The 20296-nt window shown below is 33.7% G+C and overlaps 1 protein-coding gene across 3 annotated transcripts in view; it reads right to left on the bottom strand.

Moving 5' to 3' along the window:
* Positions 1 to 2048: 2048 nt before the first annotated feature.
* The window catches only part of LOC149797902 (uncharacterized), a 64693-nt gene continuing 46445 nt past the window's right edge, over positions 2049 to 20296 (bottom strand). For 2 of the 3 annotated variants that reach the window (XR_016421913.1, XR_016421912.1), the window contains exons 6-11: positions 15980 to 16189; positions 13147 to 13230; positions 12671 to 12823; positions 9693 to 9785; positions 4863 to 4910; positions 2049 to 3322 (exon numbers count right to left, since the gene is read on the bottom strand). Coding sequence is in view for 1 of the 3 variants with exons in the window: in XM_089962943.1 (XP_089819069.1) it covers positions 4888 to 4910; positions 12671 to 12823; positions 13147 to 13230; positions 15980 to 16189 (470 nt within the window). In the remaining 2 variants the exon portion in view is untranslated. The remainder of the gene's footprint in view (positions 3323 to 4862; positions 4911 to 9692; positions 9786 to 12670; positions 12824 to 13146; positions 13231 to 15979; positions 16190 to 20296) is intronic. The other variant, XM_089962943.1, reaches the window with a different exon arrangement.

The raw sequence follows: 20296 nt of genomic DNA, 5'->3' as shown, positions 1-20296 counted from the left end.
CTCCCCCCCCAAAAAAGTAAAACAAAAATAAGAACAGCTTTGTCTATTCTTTTTACCTGTTATCTTCCTTTCTTGCTTCAAATGGAGCCATCTGTATGATACGTGTTAACGTATGAATGGACTAATTTTGACAAAAAGTCAACCAACGGTCTGCTTTCATTGTGTTTTAAATACTTCCGGAGCCTGGTCTTCAAAGTTCTATTAAACCTTAGTGCTCCAGATGGTTTACCCTAGCCGAAAATGACTCCATGTTGTTTTGTTTTCTACAAAATCTCCGCAATTTTTTTTATGGTCAAACTATTTTCTCTCAACAGACTTTACCTTTTCAGGCTTTATGACGTTCAAGATTTCCATGATAGCATTGTGTTTTTCCCTTTTTCGTTTTTACATTCTCAGCCAAAAAGTCTTTTTTATTAATATTTTTTAAACCCAATAAATTACCGTTAATATATATTTATACATAACGTTTTGGATATCAAATGCATGCATGTTACCAAGTCATTTTAAAGTAGATACCCAATTTGTCTGGTTGAAAATCGTTATATTTCCAATTTCCAAATGTCTGCGGGTGTTCATGTTTCGTACACAGGTGCAAAGACATCTTGATGCTACATGAGTTGGTAATGAGTTTGAAAACTCCAGGTACGCAGTGTGCTCATGATGGTGTATACTTGTGGCTGATATCATCTAAAATGACAGTAACGTTTAGTGTATTCTATTAAGAACAGCTCCCTTTTCGCTTCCAAAATTACTCCAGCTAATTAAGAAAAACAAATTTGTATATATTATCGTCAACTGGAATTTGTAAATACAACCTACTAAACTGCAACTCGGATATAACTTACAAAGAAAGAAAAATCATTGTGTTAAAGGCATAATTAGATTTTGTTTTCATATTCAGATGTGATATAATTATGAAACATGTCGGGGTAATGCAAAGAATATGCATATCTACTAGATCCGTAAATGAACATGTATGTATGTATGTATGTAGGTAGGTAGGTAGGTAGGTAGGTAGGTAGGTATGCTATTTACTAACATGACATGTGTATGCAATGTTTCTGTCTGTATCAATTCAAAGTTGTGTCGAAAGAGCTAAAAAAAAACTTATGCGGAAAATGTTATACAATTTAATCTCTACCAATCCCTACATTCATCAGAGATGTTTGCGATTGTTCTGTATTGTCGTGTTCTTTCTTCCTATTTTAATTAAGTATATCTTTTAAGTCTTATCGAATTCGAATTGCAATAATTAGCAGCATCGACATTTATCATATTTAAAGAGAATGGATTTTAGATATATAAGTGTGAAGGCAATGCAAAAACTTCCAAATGAGAAAAGGAAGAGGAGGAGAAGAATAAAGTATGATAATTAACTAACCGACCAAAAATAGAGAAAGTATCGTCGAAATTGGATATTAATATTCATGTAATGAACATTTTTAATAAACAAATATACTTTATAGCTCAATAAAGTCATCAGAAACAATCCTCAAAAGAAAGGATAAAACGCTTGAATGGTTACACTCTTTCAACCGGTCACCTGATCTGGACACCAGATTTAAAAGGTTCAGGTTCAGAAGAACAAAAACGCATTGGTTTCATGTATTTTAAAGACAACTACTAAATATTTGCCTAGAATCGGTCGCACCAATCGAACAAATGTAAGCGTCATGAAATAAACTGCTGAGATTTGATTATTACGTGGTCACAGCTAATTATTTAGAGGCCAGTGTATGTAATGCAAATCCAAACAGATCATCCTTATAAATGTATTAAATAAAAACACAAAAGATCCCCACCCCCCGAAAGGAATAAATAAAATGAAATACAAATCAATAACAATTACTCCCAAACTCTCCGTTCTCTGTCTCAAGTGACACAAAATATTTTTGAGCCTGTTTGAATCCAAGCGCAATTTTAGATCAAAACAGCGATTTCTACGAAAAGGTTTGAGGACCTAGGAATCGTCTTTTACGCAAGACCCTCATACTCTAGCATTGAAAAACACTATAAAGATTCGTTATTACAGTATAAATGAAGAACTCTTCTTCTTTTCATTCTTTTTATTTACAGTTGTACATATTCATGAAATCACAACATTTTTTCAGATTATTTTCAAAAGATTTGGTCCATTGTTTTTGTATCAGTGGGGCTAAAACGTACATTTATATACCATACGTAGGAAGTCCATATTCGTTAATATATCCATTTATTACGTACTAGCGTATTTTGCATAAGCTAAATGGTGTTAGATTTATCCTTGTTCCATCACAAATACGACAATGTTATATTTTCCTTGTTCTATCACAAATACATCAATGCTATATTTTCCTTGCACATCACAAATACAACACTGTCTGATTATTCTTGCTCTGTCACAAATACAACAATGATTTATCCTTGCTCTGTCACAAATACAACATTGATTTATCCTTGCTGTGTCGCAAATACAACACTGTATGATTTATCCTTGCTCTGTCACAAATACAACAATGTCTGATGTATCCTTGCTCTGTCACAAATACAATAATGTATGATTTATCATGCCTTTTTCACAAATACAACATTGATTTATCCTTGCTGTGTCACAAATAGAACACTGTGATTTATCCTTGCTCTGTCACAAATACAACACTGTCTGCTTTATCCTTGCCCTGTCACAAATACAACAATGTCTGATTTATCCTTGCTCTGTCACGAATACAGCAATGTCTGATTTATCCTTGCTCTGTCACAAATACAAGGATGTCTGATTTATCCTTGCTTTTTCACAAATACAACATTGTTTTATCCTTGCTGTGTCTCAAATACAACACTGTCTGATTTATCCTTGCTCTGTCACAAATACAACACTGTCTGATTTATCATTGCTGTACTACAAAATACAGCATTTAGATTTTTTTCTTGTTCTGTTACAAATTTTGTACATGCACACTTTTTCTTGCTCTGTTACATATATAAGAATGTCTTATTTTTCCTGTTAAACTCTCAACACGAAGCCTATAAACTCGCATTATCCATCAAAAGAGAAAACATAGTTTTCATTTTGACCAGGGTCTTATGAGGTAAATATAGACCGACAAAGATCTGAAAGGAACGATTTTGCATTCGTGATAGATGACTATGCATTTATGTTTCATTGCACAAATGTAAGTTAGCCTGTTATGGCAGATAGTCACGGAGGCTGCTATTTTCTAACTTCTTATGCAAAATTCAAGTCTTATGTTTTTTGTAACAAGCATTTGACAGTATACATTTTATCCATCTACACATCCTTGAGCTATTCCTTTCACGCTTCCATTTCCATCTTTTTCTCTCCCTGCAATTTAAAAAAAAAAAACACATTGATATCATGTTATGGAATGCATGTATAAATTTCGTGTCAGCCAGGACTTTAGCAGACCTGAGCGTGGAGATAAGCTCTTTACTCTGTTTGCATTTGTATTCATAGCACGTTATACAGGGTCACGATGAAATACACATCTTACCAGCTCACGATGAAATACACATCTTTCCAACTCACGATAAATACATATCTTACCAGCTCACGATAAATACATATCTTACCAGCTCACGATAAATACATATCTTACCAGCTCACGATAAATACATGTCTTACCAGCCCACGATAAATACATGTCTTACCAGCCCACGATAAATACATATCTTACCAGCTCACGATGAAATGCACAGCTTAGCAGCTCACGATGAAATACACATCTTACCAACTCACGATGAAATTACACATCTTAGCAGCTCACGATGAAATACACATCTTACCAACTCTGAAATACACATCTTAGCAGCTCACGATGAGATACACATCTTACCAACTCACGATGAAATTACACATCTTAGCAGCTCACGATGAAATACACAACTTACCAACTCTGAAATGCACATCTTAGCAGCTCACGATGAAATACATATCTTAGAAGCTAACGATGAAATACACATCTTAGCAGCTCACGATGAAATATGTCTCATACAGGCTTACGATAAAATATATATTTTACTAGCTAACGATAAAAATATACATTATGCTGGCTCGCACAAAAACACATCACGTGATATTATATCGGCTTAACATAAAATATAGATTATACTGGCTCACGATAATATGTGCATCACACTGGCTCAAGATAAAGTATATCATACCGGCTTTAGATGGGATATAGATTACGATAACATATGCATCCTACTGGCTCACGATAAAGTATATCATGCTGGCTCAAGATAAAAATACATTAATTATTCTGCTTATGATAAAATAAACATTATACTGGCTCACAACGAAATATACACTTAACTGGCTCAGGATAATATCTACATCGTACGATTAGAAATATACATTATACTGACTCACGATATATATATATATATATATATATATATATATATATATATATATATATATATATATATATATATATATATATATATATATATATATATATATATATATAATGGCCTACGATAAAATATACATTATTCTGGCTTAATATACATTATACTGATTTCATATTTGTACACTGACTTAATATACATTATACTGATTTCATATTTATATACTGACTTAATATACATTATACTGCCTTAATACAGATTATACTGAATTAAAATTTATATACTGACTTAATATATATTATACTGATTTAACATAAAATAAAATGACTTCCGACAAAAAACATTGCTCCCTTTTCTCTCTCTTGGGTAATTTATCGGTTTTTATATCACACAAATTTGACCATCGATCAAGTCATAATTTGTTGCGAAGCTGATACAATTTATAGCAATAAGTCTAATGTTAGGGTTAAATAATTGTTTATACCATATCCTAATTGAAAACACATTCTTACCTTGCATATTGAAGTCTCCCTTAGATTAAAATCCTAACTGATAATGCACTGGAATAAAAAAACATGGCAATTAAAATATCTGAAGACGTTATTCAAAACCATCGGAAGAATAACGAAAACATACGCTAATACCAGTACGAATTCAAGTTTCATTCTGCTGGAGTATGTTCCGATCACTGGTAACATTTAAATTATTATACATAATTAGTTAAGTGTGTTTTACACAAAATACTACATCTTTGGTTTGGTATGGAGACGAACATTGCAAAGATCAAAGATCTAAATCCTCTCGATATTTTATAAAGAAACAAAAACAAAAAACACAACATTGATATCAACATCGATATCATCATTCCCTTACAATTTTTAAATATCACCGTACTTTGCAAATAACAGCAATTCTGTTTTGACAATTCTGTCATTCAGTCATACTGGCATCTGTCACTCAGTCATACTGGCATCTGTTACTCAGTCATACTGGCATCTGTTACTCAGTCATACTGGCCTATGTTACTCAGTCATCCTGGCATCTGTTACTCAGTCATACTGGCATATGTTACTCAGTCATACTGGCATCTGTTACTCAGTCATACTGGCATATGTTATTCAGTCATACTGGCATATGTTACTCAGTCATACTGGCATCTGTTACTCAGTCATACTGGCATATGTTATTCAGTCATACTGACATCTGTCATTCAGTCATACTGGCATATGTTACTCAGTCATACTGGCATCTGTTACTCAGTCATACTGGCATATGTTATTCAGTCATACTGACATCTGTCATTCAGTCATACTGGTATCTGTCATTCATTCATACTGACAATTCCGTCTAATATATAATCCCTGTTTCCCTACCATATTACCTAAATTAACTGCATGAAGTGCAGACTTGGGATTGACCAAAGGAATGCCATATATATATATATATATATATATATATATATATATATATATATACACACACACACACACACACACACACACACATATATATATATATATATATATATATATATATAATTGTTTAATAAAAATATATCAGTTATTTAATTAAAATATGTTTAGACTAGTCATCTATTATATCTTCTTATGCTGTGATGCATTTTATGTACAATTCACCTGTCCATTAGTCTCTCTAGTTGTACACACTGTTTTTTGTCCATCACTCCATCTATTTTATGTTAGCTGAATAGGTACTTAATATAAATAGGCTCTTTCAGAGGTTGGGAGAAGCACGGGGCACTTTGAGAGATTGAGACCCGTAGACCCTGCTAATACTGAAATTTGGAATGCCAAAACAAGTCCATATGATTTACTATATAAAGATTTAAAAGACAACTAAGTACACAACGAAGTATCTTTATTATTTCAAAATCGTTTCTATTAAAACAAAGAAGAAGGAAAAACTTTTTGGGCCCCTCAGGGGATGAGGCCAGGGCTATATGGTCCCCTGCCCCGCCGCTTATTAGGGCTGAATTTAATTAAACTATGTTTACACAACACAAAAGTACAAAATAAAGATAAATTGATTTCAGAAATAGATGCTGCAGTGGGTGAAGAAACTGGACAGAATGTAGCTGGAAGTAAAACAGTATACCATGCAAACGCTGACCTTGACCCTAAACACCGTGATTACAAAAAGATAGTTTCATTTCGATGTTTTCACATCTTATGCATGTTTCTCAGTATAAATAACATTTACATTGTAGTGTACATGTTATTAACTCTGTATAATCTTCAGATTCTGTTACTCTATGCATATAAATTGTTTGTCTCTAACTGATAACCTCCGAACCGTAACCCTTTGTACATACAATGCTTAAATCAATACTGTTTTTAAAATACCTTATTGCACTTGCTTCCTATTCATAATTTGTTTTCATCATAAGTAATGTTTTGAATTCAACTTTCTTTCGTCGAATCTTCTTCATAAGAAAACCTGTAACTTTTTAAATAAGATGGATATCATGCCACAGATACACTAGTCATTTGATGCTAAGATTCAAGAGACATTCTTGCTTATCCGATCTCTTTTATCGACTCTACCTATTGCCAAATGGTTATTATAATTAGTTTCCATATGATAGACAGTGTACTATTACTCAATCGAACACGCCTGCATAGGAAGAATATGTTGAGCTTTAACTATAGTTAACTTGCGAATCTACTACTGATTACGGTCAAAAGTCACTACAATTAATGACTATTACACTCTTGTGTACACATTTTGATTACAAATATTCACAAGAAATTGACAGTATTAAGCCCTCAAATCATACCTCAACAAGAAAACTTTCAAGCTGTGTTTATTTGCGTTTTTTAGTCCATTGGTATTATCAACAGTCATATTTGTACTGTGGATCCAGTCAAACATACAACATATTACTTAGTATTTAAACGTAAAATTTTACGTAAACAAAATCGTGTCCCATTATGATATTATTCTGGTAACAGGAAATCATCAGTTAGTCATGCTTGGATAAGAAACAACTGCAGTGATTTAAATAATGATTTATTTTTCAATTTTCTTCTTAACGAAACCCCATTGTGCACATGCAGAGAGGACGATGAAACTGACTACCAATTCTATTTTTAATTGAAAGAAATATAAAGTACCAAGGCTGGGACTAATGCATTGTTTAAAACAATTATTCATCCATGTTGGTACAAATGTATTGCTGTTTGGATCTGGTGAGTTTTCAAATGTCCTAAACACACGCATTTTTTAACTCTTCCCGATTTATTTTAAATAGACAGAAGATTTCAACAATCGTCGAAGACAAATTATCTACTGGCATGATCTCCTTCCGCTACCCGCCACATAATCTCTTTATAAGCCCCCTCCCCCCCTTCATTATAATAGTTGTTATACACTTATATTGTATTACCATCTCAATTACAATAAAATGTTCGATATTCATTTTCATTAATATACTGTATTTCTGATCCACATATGAGTTTATACACGGACTGCCAGTCCTTGTCACTTTTCATCTACCTACTTGTGCATTTGGGTGAGGGTTGCTGCTAAATTGTGAGAACTTACAGTCCGATCCCATGTGCTGTAATTGTGACAGTAAAATATGTTTAAGACCAACCTAAGGAAATAGATTCAAGCGATAGCCGATCATGCAAGGTCATTTTCTCAATCACGCCTACAATGCTGGTATAAACAAACAGCCAATCAGTGACTCGGGATGTGTGCCGCGTTAGCTCGGTTAGAAGTCATTAACTGACAAGGGATCAACAGTCAGTTAATCCACTTTGTTTGGCTATCCTCCACCACACCAACCACCGCCTGCAGAGTTCTGTTACATCTGCTTCACACTCGTGTCTTCACATTAACTTCCTACAGGAATACTAATTCCATCATCCTTGGATGTGGCAAGCAGAACACTCATACCAACAGGCTGCACTTGCTGTACTTTCTCCTAGCGATATTCGCCGCTACTGCATTAGTGGGCATTCTGTTCCCAATCCACTCAACTTACGTACAGATCTCATGCATATTTCACCATGATAAGTTATGGCGACTCCGCCTCAAAGCATTAGCAATTCTGCATCATAGTGGCGACTCCGCCTAAAAACATTGACAAATCTACACTGACAAGTCTCTAAATCTGTCATACGGTCATAATGGCGATTCCGCCTTACGATGTTGCCTGCTTCCGAACCATTTTACCTTAATCTATCTAGTGCTGCGGAGGGTAAGACCGAAGAAATACCAAAGAAAAATATGCCTATATTTTTTTAAAACTAAAACATCTAAATTGTTGTTTAACAAACAAAAATTGTTGACTACATCTCCATCAGTTCTTCTTTTATACTGTATCGTGGGTACAGTTCACCTGTGCGTCAATCTATCTAGCTTGAACTTTATTTTTCGGGATATATACTATCATTGATAGACTACGGCTGTACCATATGGAGAAACACATTCAATTATAATCTGTCCAGAATTGATAAACTCCAGAAAAGGGCAGCCCGAATAATACTGAAACTTCCTATTATGACTCCCTCGAATGTTTTGTTTTCACGCCTGCAATGGCTACCCGTACAAAAACGGATTCTATTTTAAAGGAATCATGACACGAAAGTCTTTAAATGATCTTTCTCCAGATCATATCTCGAACCTAACTGAACTAAGATCATGAAATACTGAGCGTAATCGATCGGCAACTAACAACGATCTCCAGATTCGGTGGTCGAAAACAAGCCATTACAGAGGCTCATTCACTGTATCAGCACCTACTCCTTATCTCAGAAAATACGTAAATCAAATTCCCTTGTTTCTATTGAAAAATCATTAAATAAATTCTTTCTTGACCAGCTGGAATATCATATTAAAGCCTCTAAAAAGAAAACTTTATAATTCTATTCATAAATAATATATCCAGGTGTTATTCGATATATTTAATACGTACGAATTATGCTGAAATATATGTACCTATGTATAGACTATAGATACATAAAAAACAATACTTCTATAGAATGCCACTGACATTATCAAATAAAGCAGAAGGACATCAACTGCTAAATAGCGGAGTCGAACTCGAGACGCATTGCCGAGCCAAGAAGTGTGTATATATATATATATATATATATATATATATATATATATATATATATATATATATATATATATATATATATATATATATATATATATATATATATATATATATTGGTTTCGTTGGTTTTAAATTGCATACAACCATAACACTCACGGGTTAGTATATTAGTATACTACGTGTTAATCAAACAAACTTCAAAGTAAATATGCTATAAAGAAACAATATCCGGGTAACATTGAACGATACTTACATTTCGTAATTACATGCGTATTCTTACTTGATCGTGGGCATTATCGATCGGGTGAACGATTGGTTTCGATTACTTTGTCGTGACTTTCTGCTTCTGAATTAAAGAAATAGAGTCAATTATATATTTCATAGTGAGATATTGAAATATATTAGTGGGAGAAAAATGATATCGCCACAGTGGCGATACCACTTGAATCGCCACAGTGGCGATATCACTTTGCAACTGCCTTCTTTTTCCATTTAGGAGATATATCTGCCCTTAAGTGTGTTATTCAGACATATATTTCCATATTTATTGTTCCTCTTCTTTTGCTAGTACTACTACTACTACTACCACTACTACTACTAGTACTACTCTCTTTCTCTCTCCATGCACACGAGGATGTACAGATCTTAAAATGTGTCAGATGTAGATTCCCTAGTTCACATGTATGCAGTCAGTGAGATGCCATCATCAATGCCTAAAATGAACTATAAAGAGCAACATGCAGAATAAAAGTGTACAGGTATTCACTTGTTATAATTAGTTTTCGGTGACTGAGCTTGTATTACCTGTTGATATGTGACACTCCTACAGTATTGTATACATGTGTACGACAAACTCGTGAAAAAGCTCGTACTTTAATGCGATTTTTTAAGTATTAAGTTTAATTCGCATCACAGTCGCGTTTGAATAAGACGGATGAATCAGGAGTTGATTGGTTTGATTGCCAACCGAAATTAGGGGACAATGAAATTTGGATACCGCGTCTGATACTGAGCTTGGCTGCAAGCTTGCTAAGGGCACAAAAATACGTTTGAAGGTCGAAAAAGCAAACTTAAGAACGAAAATCCTTACAAGTAAACTCACAATAATTAAAATCTTTTATTTATAGATGTTACACTGTGACGTCTTTCAGATACAGCAGTTTCTAGCTATCCAAGCCCAACAGTATCAATCCGCGCGTTTTCGCACGAATACAGTCATTTTTTTGACAAAATCCAAAATTTTGAAGCATTATATGTACCTAAGTTTGCAGAAACTTCGCTATCCCAAAATCATTGGGAAATTTGGGAACTTCTTTTTATCGATGTAGTAATGCAGCTGTTAGTAACTTTTGACACAGAATGGAGAAAACCCATGCAATTCAATGGTTTTTGCTCTAAAAACATGTAATACAAAAGGAAATCTACGTTTCTTGAGTAGAAATTCGGAAATATTTCTTTCGTGATGTGACACCATTTTATATTATTACCCGTGGCAATACAGTATTTCCATTTCACTCATAAAATATTCATGTATTTACTACTCGAAAAACTTAGATATCCTCTGTGTATCAATTTCCTGATTTCATTAATGTCAGGGAAAGCTTTAATCTTCCTGGAAAAGAACGCAAATAAGGATAAAGTACAATTTCATCCAAAAGGCCATATACACCACAGCTTACTAAGACGGGTCTCCATAATTTGATTCAACCATGGAGGTCAAAGAAAAACCACGAACAGTTATCGACAAAATTTTATGCTTTCAACTTATTAAACATGGAGAAAACATCACTGATGAGACGAGATAATTTTCTGGTCTTGTAAAGCTTGTCAAGTTTAGAAGTGACCTCTTGTTTCACAACTTTGCGAAGTGTGAAAGTAAAAAGTGGAAAATTAGGCCATTTCACCTAGGTTATGTTCATATATGAAAAGTTTCTTTTAGGTTCAGTGAATTCTATAATCGTGCTAATTCTACAGATAAGTGTGTGTGTGTGTGTCTTTGTGTGTGTGTGTCTTTGTGTGTGTGTGTGAGAGTGTGTGTGTGTGTCTTTGTGTGTGTGTGTCTTTGTGTGTGTGTGTATGTGAGAGAGAGAGTGAGAAAGAGATATTTGGATTATTAAAGTAGCTTTAACAATGTTTCTGTCACTTTGCTAGTGTGTCTGCTGTGTGGCAGAATTTGGGGTATCTTGGCTGCAGACATGTAGCATGATGTCGCACCCAGTCACATTATCCTGACACCAGGCCGACCAGTCCATCTTAATGCTGAGGGTCAAGCAAGGCAGCTTCTAGTACCATTTTTGTAAGTCTTTGGTGTGACTCTACCAAGGTTCGAATCCGTGACCTCACGCATCCAAGGCGGATACTCTAACCACTTAGGCCACCTGAGCGGTTCTCTACAGCTAAGTAAACTTTCCCTTCTGCTTTTTTAAAGCATAAAGCTTGTCACAAATGAATGAACATTCAACTTCTCTACTGCTTTTTTGATAACCGAAGATTAGAAAAATCACACGAAGTAAAGTGAGGGAAATTATACTGTATTAAATATCAAAGTTTCATATTCGATCTACACAAATTTTGTTCAAAACTTCCAGAAAAGGGAATAAAATTAAAATAGTGGTTGCAATAGAAAAATTATAAACTTGTGATGCTGTTCATTACATCGCATTCAATGATTAGTCACAAAACAATGATAGAGACCGTAGAATTGCACATTTTGATCGGTGCAAGTTTATTTTCACATCATCGACTAATTTGCATGTGATTTTCTACTCGTAAATATACGGGTTTGTTTCAATAGTGCAAGTTATAATTTACTGATTCTCATAATTTATAAGAAATTGCTGCAGTAGTGTGTGTGTTATTTTGTGTGTGTGTGTGTGTGTGTGTGTGTGAGCGAGCGAGAGGGTGAGTGTTGTTATTGTTAAGGATATTTTATTAACGTATAATTACACTATAATAGATAGTCAGTTTTGAATAGTTTTAACATAGTCTAACACTTTGCAAAACATTTTAATTATATTATCCCTTTAAGTCTTTCCGTTTATTTGACAATCATTAGCTTAAAATAACAGAGGTATAGGAAGGAGAAGTTGGTTTAAATCATTATTTGGATGAATCCTTGGTTTATTGTTGCTGTTCATGAAACAGTTGTTGTACTGACACTGATAATGAGAACTTCACCAAAGGTTGGGCACAGTCCTTGTATAACAAAGGAATGGCAGTGCTGGCACTTACCCGATGAGCTGCCGTTGGGTTCTAACGCATCGAAGCTGATTCCGTTTGGAGTCTTGGTAGCAGGGACAAGAGATTTTCTTTGAGAAAAACCTAATTTCACCTCAAGCCTTTTTCTGAGTCTTCTCTCCCTCTTATATTTTCTCTGTAGGATTCCTTCAAAATTGGAATAGAAATCACATACTAAAATAGTAGTTAAACTGAACATAATCTCTTTTGTTGAGACGTGTTATCCCCAGAAGCGTGAAGTTTGGCATCTATGCGGATAGCACTGTTTTACTTAGGTCAGAATACATGAATATACAATACACATTGTTATTTTATGTAAGCTAAGAGAGGGGCAATGGCCTTTATTTGCAAGACATTTTCTAAATTTGGTTGGCCAGAGAAATAAATCCTGAAAAACTGGAGTATATATTTGACCAAACGAGAGTCAATATACATTTGTTCAAAATAAGCGTCATGTGTTCATAGCATACCTCTTTGTTTCTGGTGTTCCGCAAGTTGAATCTCCATTTCCTGTCGTTGTTTCTTAACTTGACCTAACTCCATATTTAACTCGGCTGTAACAAAGGTAAGATTGAAAAAGGAAGATCGAATAGTAGCTGCATAATTTTAATACGGAAGTTTCTGTTGCACGTGAGGCACCATTTACTAAAGACATATCATATTAAGTAATTATATATTATTCCGCCACGAAAGTATAACCATGTCCAAGGACCACTGGGTGCCAATTCAATACGTTGTGAAAAACATACATTATTGATTGTTAGTTATACTTTTTCTATTCCATTACATGATATTGTAACGTAGTTTTTTTAATACTGGATTTGACACTGTCCAGAAATTTAATTCAGTTATAAACAACTAATAATATAAACACTGTTTCTAGTTTCTGACCTTGATTCAGAACCATTTAGGGTTCTGGTAAACAACTTTTGTTAAAATTTTTTAGTCATTCCCAGAGTAAGAATCATTGATTTCAGTCAAGGTCACATCTGGCCTTCGTGTCAAATAACATGTAGCAGTCGTTACAAACTCTGTTTTCTTCAGAGGACTGACCCAATCCGGGCATCAGTTTTGCGTTGTAGTTAGTTTTATTATTGATGTTTTGAGAAAGAATAGTCATTCTTGCCTTAACAATTGAGATGTTGAAATTTTATGTTGTAACCAGTTTTGGGCTAATTATTTTGTTTTCTTCAATTTATTTGGATTTCAAGTTTGTTTTCCCTGGAAATGCTAGTGCTCTAAATTAATTCTTGGACAAAGACATTTATCGAAATTTATACAGAATTCAACAAACTGGAACATTATTTTATGTGATTCAACAAAGAACTGTTGGCACATCAGTATAACGCTGACCACAGCATACGTCATCGCCTTCCATTTAGGACTTTTTATTACTAGGGCTTCTATTTTATAAGTTTTGGATTATTTTTTGGATTTGATTCGTAATACCTTACGTTCTTTTTCTGATTGTCACTTTGTTTTCCTAGGGAAATAAATTATTTGTTAAATTATGCAAAGCTTGTTGTCTTCACTTTTTATTGTTATTTTCGTAAGAGCCTAAACACGTAACTAACTCTCTCTCTCTCTCTCTCTCTCTCTCTCTCTCTCTCTCTCTCTCTATATATATATATATATATATATATATATATATATATATATATATATATATATATATATATATATATATATATATATATATATATAGATGCGAGCAAATAATGAAAAGTCATCACTTGTTTATTCTCTGGCTTCTTTTCATGGTAAATTGCATCACTGACATGCAATGGAAATACAGTGATATCCCACATTTTATGAAAAATACAGCGAGAAGGTAGAAGATTTTGACCATATTGATCCAGTTGTAGAATCAATAGAACCAGCTCAAATTTATTATTTTTTATTGTTTTGTGATTCCCATTCTCAGACACTCAGTGGAAACCTTGGGCATGTGTACATATTTGAAAATTTCGACTTAGATTTTTATTTGCACAATGATGTCCATATTTTGTAACTGATATACCGTGTTGAACACGTTTAGAATTTCACATCTTCAGCATATCTGATTATCACAATATCAGATCAGATGATTCACCGGTAGTATATGCTTTCAGGATGGTATAGATGCTGCGAATTTTAACGTACCTAAAACACTTCTCCAATCATATCCCTACGATGTATGCAGTGTGGCAGTTTATAATGATAGTTTAGCTTTGTTAAAACCCAGGATTTATTTTATTTATTGGAATTATTTTATTTACTTGAGATGGGTCTTTATCCACATATGAGCTTATTTGATCATTTAAAATTTATGAAACTCCATTTTTGCAGCTGCAGTTGTAAAAACAGACTTTTTAAAACATAATTATGTGAAAGAATCTTGTCAAAGTGATTTAAAATTACAAAACCAGGTATACTTCTGTCGTTCGTATATTCTGATAATTTCTGATGCTTGCTTTCAGCAGAGAAAAGTATAATCGCGACAATTGCTAATTTACGACTTGCACCGGATGTTGTGTCTCGTTCATTTCAATCAGCTAGCTGAAGTAATTCTTTGTTCTACTGAGGCGAAAACAAACTCAACGTTCGGAAAATTATATATAATTCCAAATTATAATGAAAAGCACGAAAATTATTAAAGAAGTTTTGGTTTCTGTTGCACATATGCTAATCAATGATGATAATTAGATGTTGTTTTTGCTTAAACGACTATGTGTGAAAGTAAATAATGCTGTGCAAAACTAATTTGAGTTTATTCTCATATGGACGGTTATCAGTCAACAGATATAATGCATATGATCTTATTAGTCTGCATCCTACTTAAAGGTGTAAAGTTTAAATTTGTTAATATAAGAGAATTTTCAACCCTTGTCACCTTTGTTTAAAATCAGTATTGCATTTTAAGACAGTATATAGCTTATCACTGGGTTCTTGTTCAGATTAAAAATATTGCAAAATGAAAATAAAAACAAGCAGGTTCATCAGTAAAAAAAAGAGTCCAAACACAAAAATTAAACTTATGCTCAAATGTTTTCAAATGTTGATCTTTTATTATATTGAATTAAAAAAAAAGACTTAAGTAAGCCTTTTTTAAAAAGGTGATCATTTTATCGTTCTACATAAATGACAAATTTTGCGGCGATTTTGAGACCTTATGGATCAGTTTCAATTTTTAATCTTTTTAATCACAGTTTTTTTAATACTATTTTGCCTGGACGTAGCTGCTGCTGCAGCTGGTGATAATGATGACAATGATGTTGACGACGACAACCGTGATGATGGCGATAATTAAAATAAATATCATACCTTTTTCGAGATTTATCTGTCTTTCACGATGTCTTGCATTTTTTACCGCTACCTGAAGCAGTCCCTGTATATTCAGGAGTAGCGTCTCGATAGAAGAAAACGAGACTATTTTTCCGTTCGCTACAGGGGTTGATATATTTTTGTCCTGAGGGTTACTCTCCACGGTGTCACTGTTGGCAGGTGAGTTTGGCGTCTCATCGTTTTCCTTGTCTGAAAGCAGACAAAGCATTTTAATACATACACTGCTTTTAAAATTTCTCACAGCTTAATAAAACTATTAAAGAATATCCCCTCACGATCGTTCCTGCATCTGCATGCATTATGTAGTATAAATCCTTGTACACAAGCAAAGCTAGAGCCAAGGCTTTGATACTCATAGGAACGATATCAACCAATAAGGATAATCAACGCGGTATCGAGACGTGTAACTAATGTAAAGATAAATTGGTAATGGTAGATTTCATAACAAAACAATTATACCTTTAGTTTAATACGAAGAGATGAGACCGTCAGGTTGTGTTTTCACAATTGACACCTATGAATCAAGTACACGCCGAATGTATTTTAGCATTTTAATGTCATCTAACGAATTATGACCCAACTTATCCCCATCGATATATTCAGATGTCAAGCAAATCCTCGTAAATACAATAATCCCACATAAAGTAGGATATATATAAATAATTGTGCAAAGTCAATCTACGACGATTTATTAGTCACGTAAATTAATAGTGGCAGGCAGATGATGTAGAATGCAAGTTAACGAAATATATAACGAGGAATACAAATACATCTTCACAAAGATATTTTTCTCCATATGATTGGACTGAGAAAGTAAAACCTAGATAAGGAAACGACATACACGATGCCTTTATCGAAGTCTCCCAAGAGAAAAAAGCCGAAAACAGAAACAGTTTAATAACGAAAAGGAATTTTAAAGCACTTGTTAAGGTATTTATTGGAACAGGAAAACCTTGAGCATTCTTCAATCATTCAAAAGCTAAATAGAACTCGTAAAAGAAAGGTTTAGTATAACTAAGTGAACTAGAATGTAAATATATTGACTACATTCCTGGAAACCTGTACTACATTTTAAATTTACAAATGCTCCAGAGTTGTTCTCATTAATGCGTACGAGTATGCTTAAACTGTTCGACTGTCAGAGCAGTCGACACATATCTACTTCAATTCTTTCTCGATAAGAAATGAAGACTATTAACTAAACGGCTCGTGGCCATGTAGGCAGATAACTTGTATGATCAACTAATCCGCACCGGAACGCTTGTGTCCATCTGATAGGTGATGCAAATTCTTGAAAACATTGACGTGTGAATTATTGCTTTGCACTATGTAATGCTGAGAATCAGTGACTGTATCAGAGCTCTGTTTATTTTACTGTCTACTATTGGGTGGATTAAAAACAGAACATCAAAGCTTCTGATATGCACACTTTGGTTAACAAATAGGTTCAAATTTGTTCCATTATTAATGTCACAAACTTCAATTTGTGTACTTTAGTTGATAAGAATATATTTACTTTAATTTTCATTTCCTACTGCTAAAAGAGTATACGAATCCTAATTTCAATAAAAAAGACTCCAAATCTATGTTAATATTGATGGAGTATTTTTGGGTCTAATAGCACCTATTCATAAAATCATGGAATTGTTTGCAGACAATCCTTTCTGTGGCATAGCGGGGTACATTTTTAGACACTTACCGGCGTAACATAACCCTAACAGTAGGTGTATAAACTGAAATACAGGTGTGTTCCAGAAAGATCTGCATGCAGAAAAATTACACATTTTAATGAATTGGTGACATCAGACCAAACAAAAAAACATCCATCAGTATCAAGACATATTTGTGGGTCCGATTTACTGGACTAATGGATTCTTGGTACGAGGCCATGTTATTAGATGCAGGCCAGAAAGCTCCCTTATATAGCATCACGAGGTTCAATAACATGTTGTGATGCACCCGTTTATCAGAGCTTAAACAATACTCAAACTTTAATGAATGAAACCATGTGTAGTTTGATTGCCAAACTAAAGAAGAAGTTATCTTTATTTTTGACATATTAGCATTAAGTTCCATTGGAAATGAATTAGCGTCCAATCCTTGGCAAAATAACATGTGATGCAGCTGATTTAATATTTGAACTAATATTGATGAATAACGAACCAAAGACAAGTGGATTATTTTGTTGATCTTGGTTGGTGTAAAATCCAATGAATCTAGAACGTACGCATTATTTGTAAATCATGTAAGGAGATCAGTCGAAATTGCGTTGCCGGTTGAGATATCGATAGTCTCCTTTCGATTTTGGAGGCGAACAACCATGCTGGTTTGAAGAAAAAGAAAATATGAATTATTTTCTAACCGCACTTCAAATTCCACCGAAAAGGAGTTTGTGTCCCGACTATCTCAGCATTGTCTCTTCCCGATGATATAATACAATAATGCACGATTCTCCTAATTTTACAAGACATTACTGAAAATACACAAAAAATACATGGTTGATGTTTGTCAATATAGGAGTTGTTAGAGAATCATCGTGTAATGCTTTTCTTATTCATCTTTCCAGAAAGTGACAAGGTAGCAAGTTTTGATGGTTAGCTGGTCATAGTATGGATCCAATAAGAATGGTGACAAAACATTTTGATTTTAATGAAATGATAATGCCTGAAAAACGCCGAAATATTTCAAACACGAAAGTTGCGAACGTATCTGAACGAGAGCATGTTTGAGGAAAAAAGGACCAAACCACCTTCAATCAGACATTGTACATGGGAAAGATGAATATTAAAGGAATTCTCATATAATTGTATGCTTACTTCTAGCTTAGAAATAATTAAGATCGATTTTATTAATTAGGATAGAAACTATAAAATACATATTTCTGGACAAATATTCACTAAGTAATTTATTTTCCTTTGACAAAAAGTCATGAGAAATTACTGAGAAGGGGCGATATAGCCATGGGTTTCGGAAAAAGAGCAGCATATATTTAGAAAGAAAGGAATTCTGGTCCGAAGGAAGATTTTCCCGAATTTTGTGACGAAAAGACACGCGATCTGAGAATTAAAAAAAATTATATTGATGAAGAAATTGGTTATATGTAAAGGGTCTTTGAGTCTATTCTGTCTTGAAAACATTATGTTCTGAAACCAGTATAAACCGTATTTTATGGATCCGATTGATGAATCATTCCTAAATATTCTACAATAAATCTTATATCAAATTAAGAAATTTGCGAATGGAATGCGCATAATCATAGTTATGCGTGATCTGGTTGCACTCAATAAAATCGATATCAAAGGAAATGTTCATTCATTTCTTACTGCGCCTAAATTTTCGTGTAATAGGGTTTGGACGACTGATAATTTAAAGTAAGTCAATACAAGATGTTTCTTAAATATCAAAATGAGAAACACAAGTTAATGTCATTAAGAATCCAAATTCTTGTTCGTAGTTTTAAAGGACTGCAAAATGATCGAGGCATGACAAAGATATTTCCGCAAGCAATTCACTCAACTGAGATTGGTGACTGGGTTTTAGGGTTGGTATAAATTGCTGACAATTTCAATGTGGCAAGCTTAAACGGATTCCTTGTAGTTGATCATTAAATCGATTTAGCATTGCCATTCTTTCCAAATTAATGAAGTAACTTCTACTGCGACTGTAAAAACAGCACCGACCTTTCAAGCCATTAACATAGCTATAGTTATTATATCATTGTACAATTCATGGACGTTATTTCCGGCCAGAATAGATAAATATATAGAGAGACTGATATTTACAGACATATTTTAGTCACACTATCCAGCTAGCTAGCTGGTTAAAAAGATAGATGAAAACATAGAAAGACGTATACAACTGACATCTGAGTTAAAAAAGAACTAATTAACAGCTTACTGAACTGAAAATTTTGTAATTTAATAACGAGAGTAAAACTCTTTAAGGTCAAACATTACTTTCTAACAAATATGAAGCCAATAAAAAGACCGTAGTTCAAAAGTAAAAGATGAAAACGGATAGCTTATTATTTCAACTGTCTAAGCAATCATCAAAAACATCAGTTAAGTTCCAAGCATCATAAAAGACGTTTCTGGAAAGCGTCATCTTTAATTGAAACACTCCCTTGCTATGTGATAGAAATCCATTATTACTTATGCTGAATGTGACCCGCATTAACATTAAATGATGTGCACTGTACGAAAAAATTAATCAAAGAGTTTATTTTCAATTTCCTGCATTGAAACAAACATTAGTACGAGTTTGCTCTCTCAAGTACACCCCCCCCCAACAGTTTTA

The sequence above is a fragment of the Sinohyriopsis cumingii genome, chromosome 6 (assembly GCF_028554795.1).
Source record: "Sinohyriopsis cumingii isolate HCF-2022 chromosome 6, ASM2855479v2, whole genome shotgun sequence".
In the NCBI taxonomy this organism is placed as follows: Eukaryota; Metazoa; Mollusca; class Bivalvia; order Unionida; family Unionidae; genus Sinohyriopsis; species Sinohyriopsis cumingii.
This window is presented reverse-complemented; position numbering and strand designations above follow the sequence as displayed.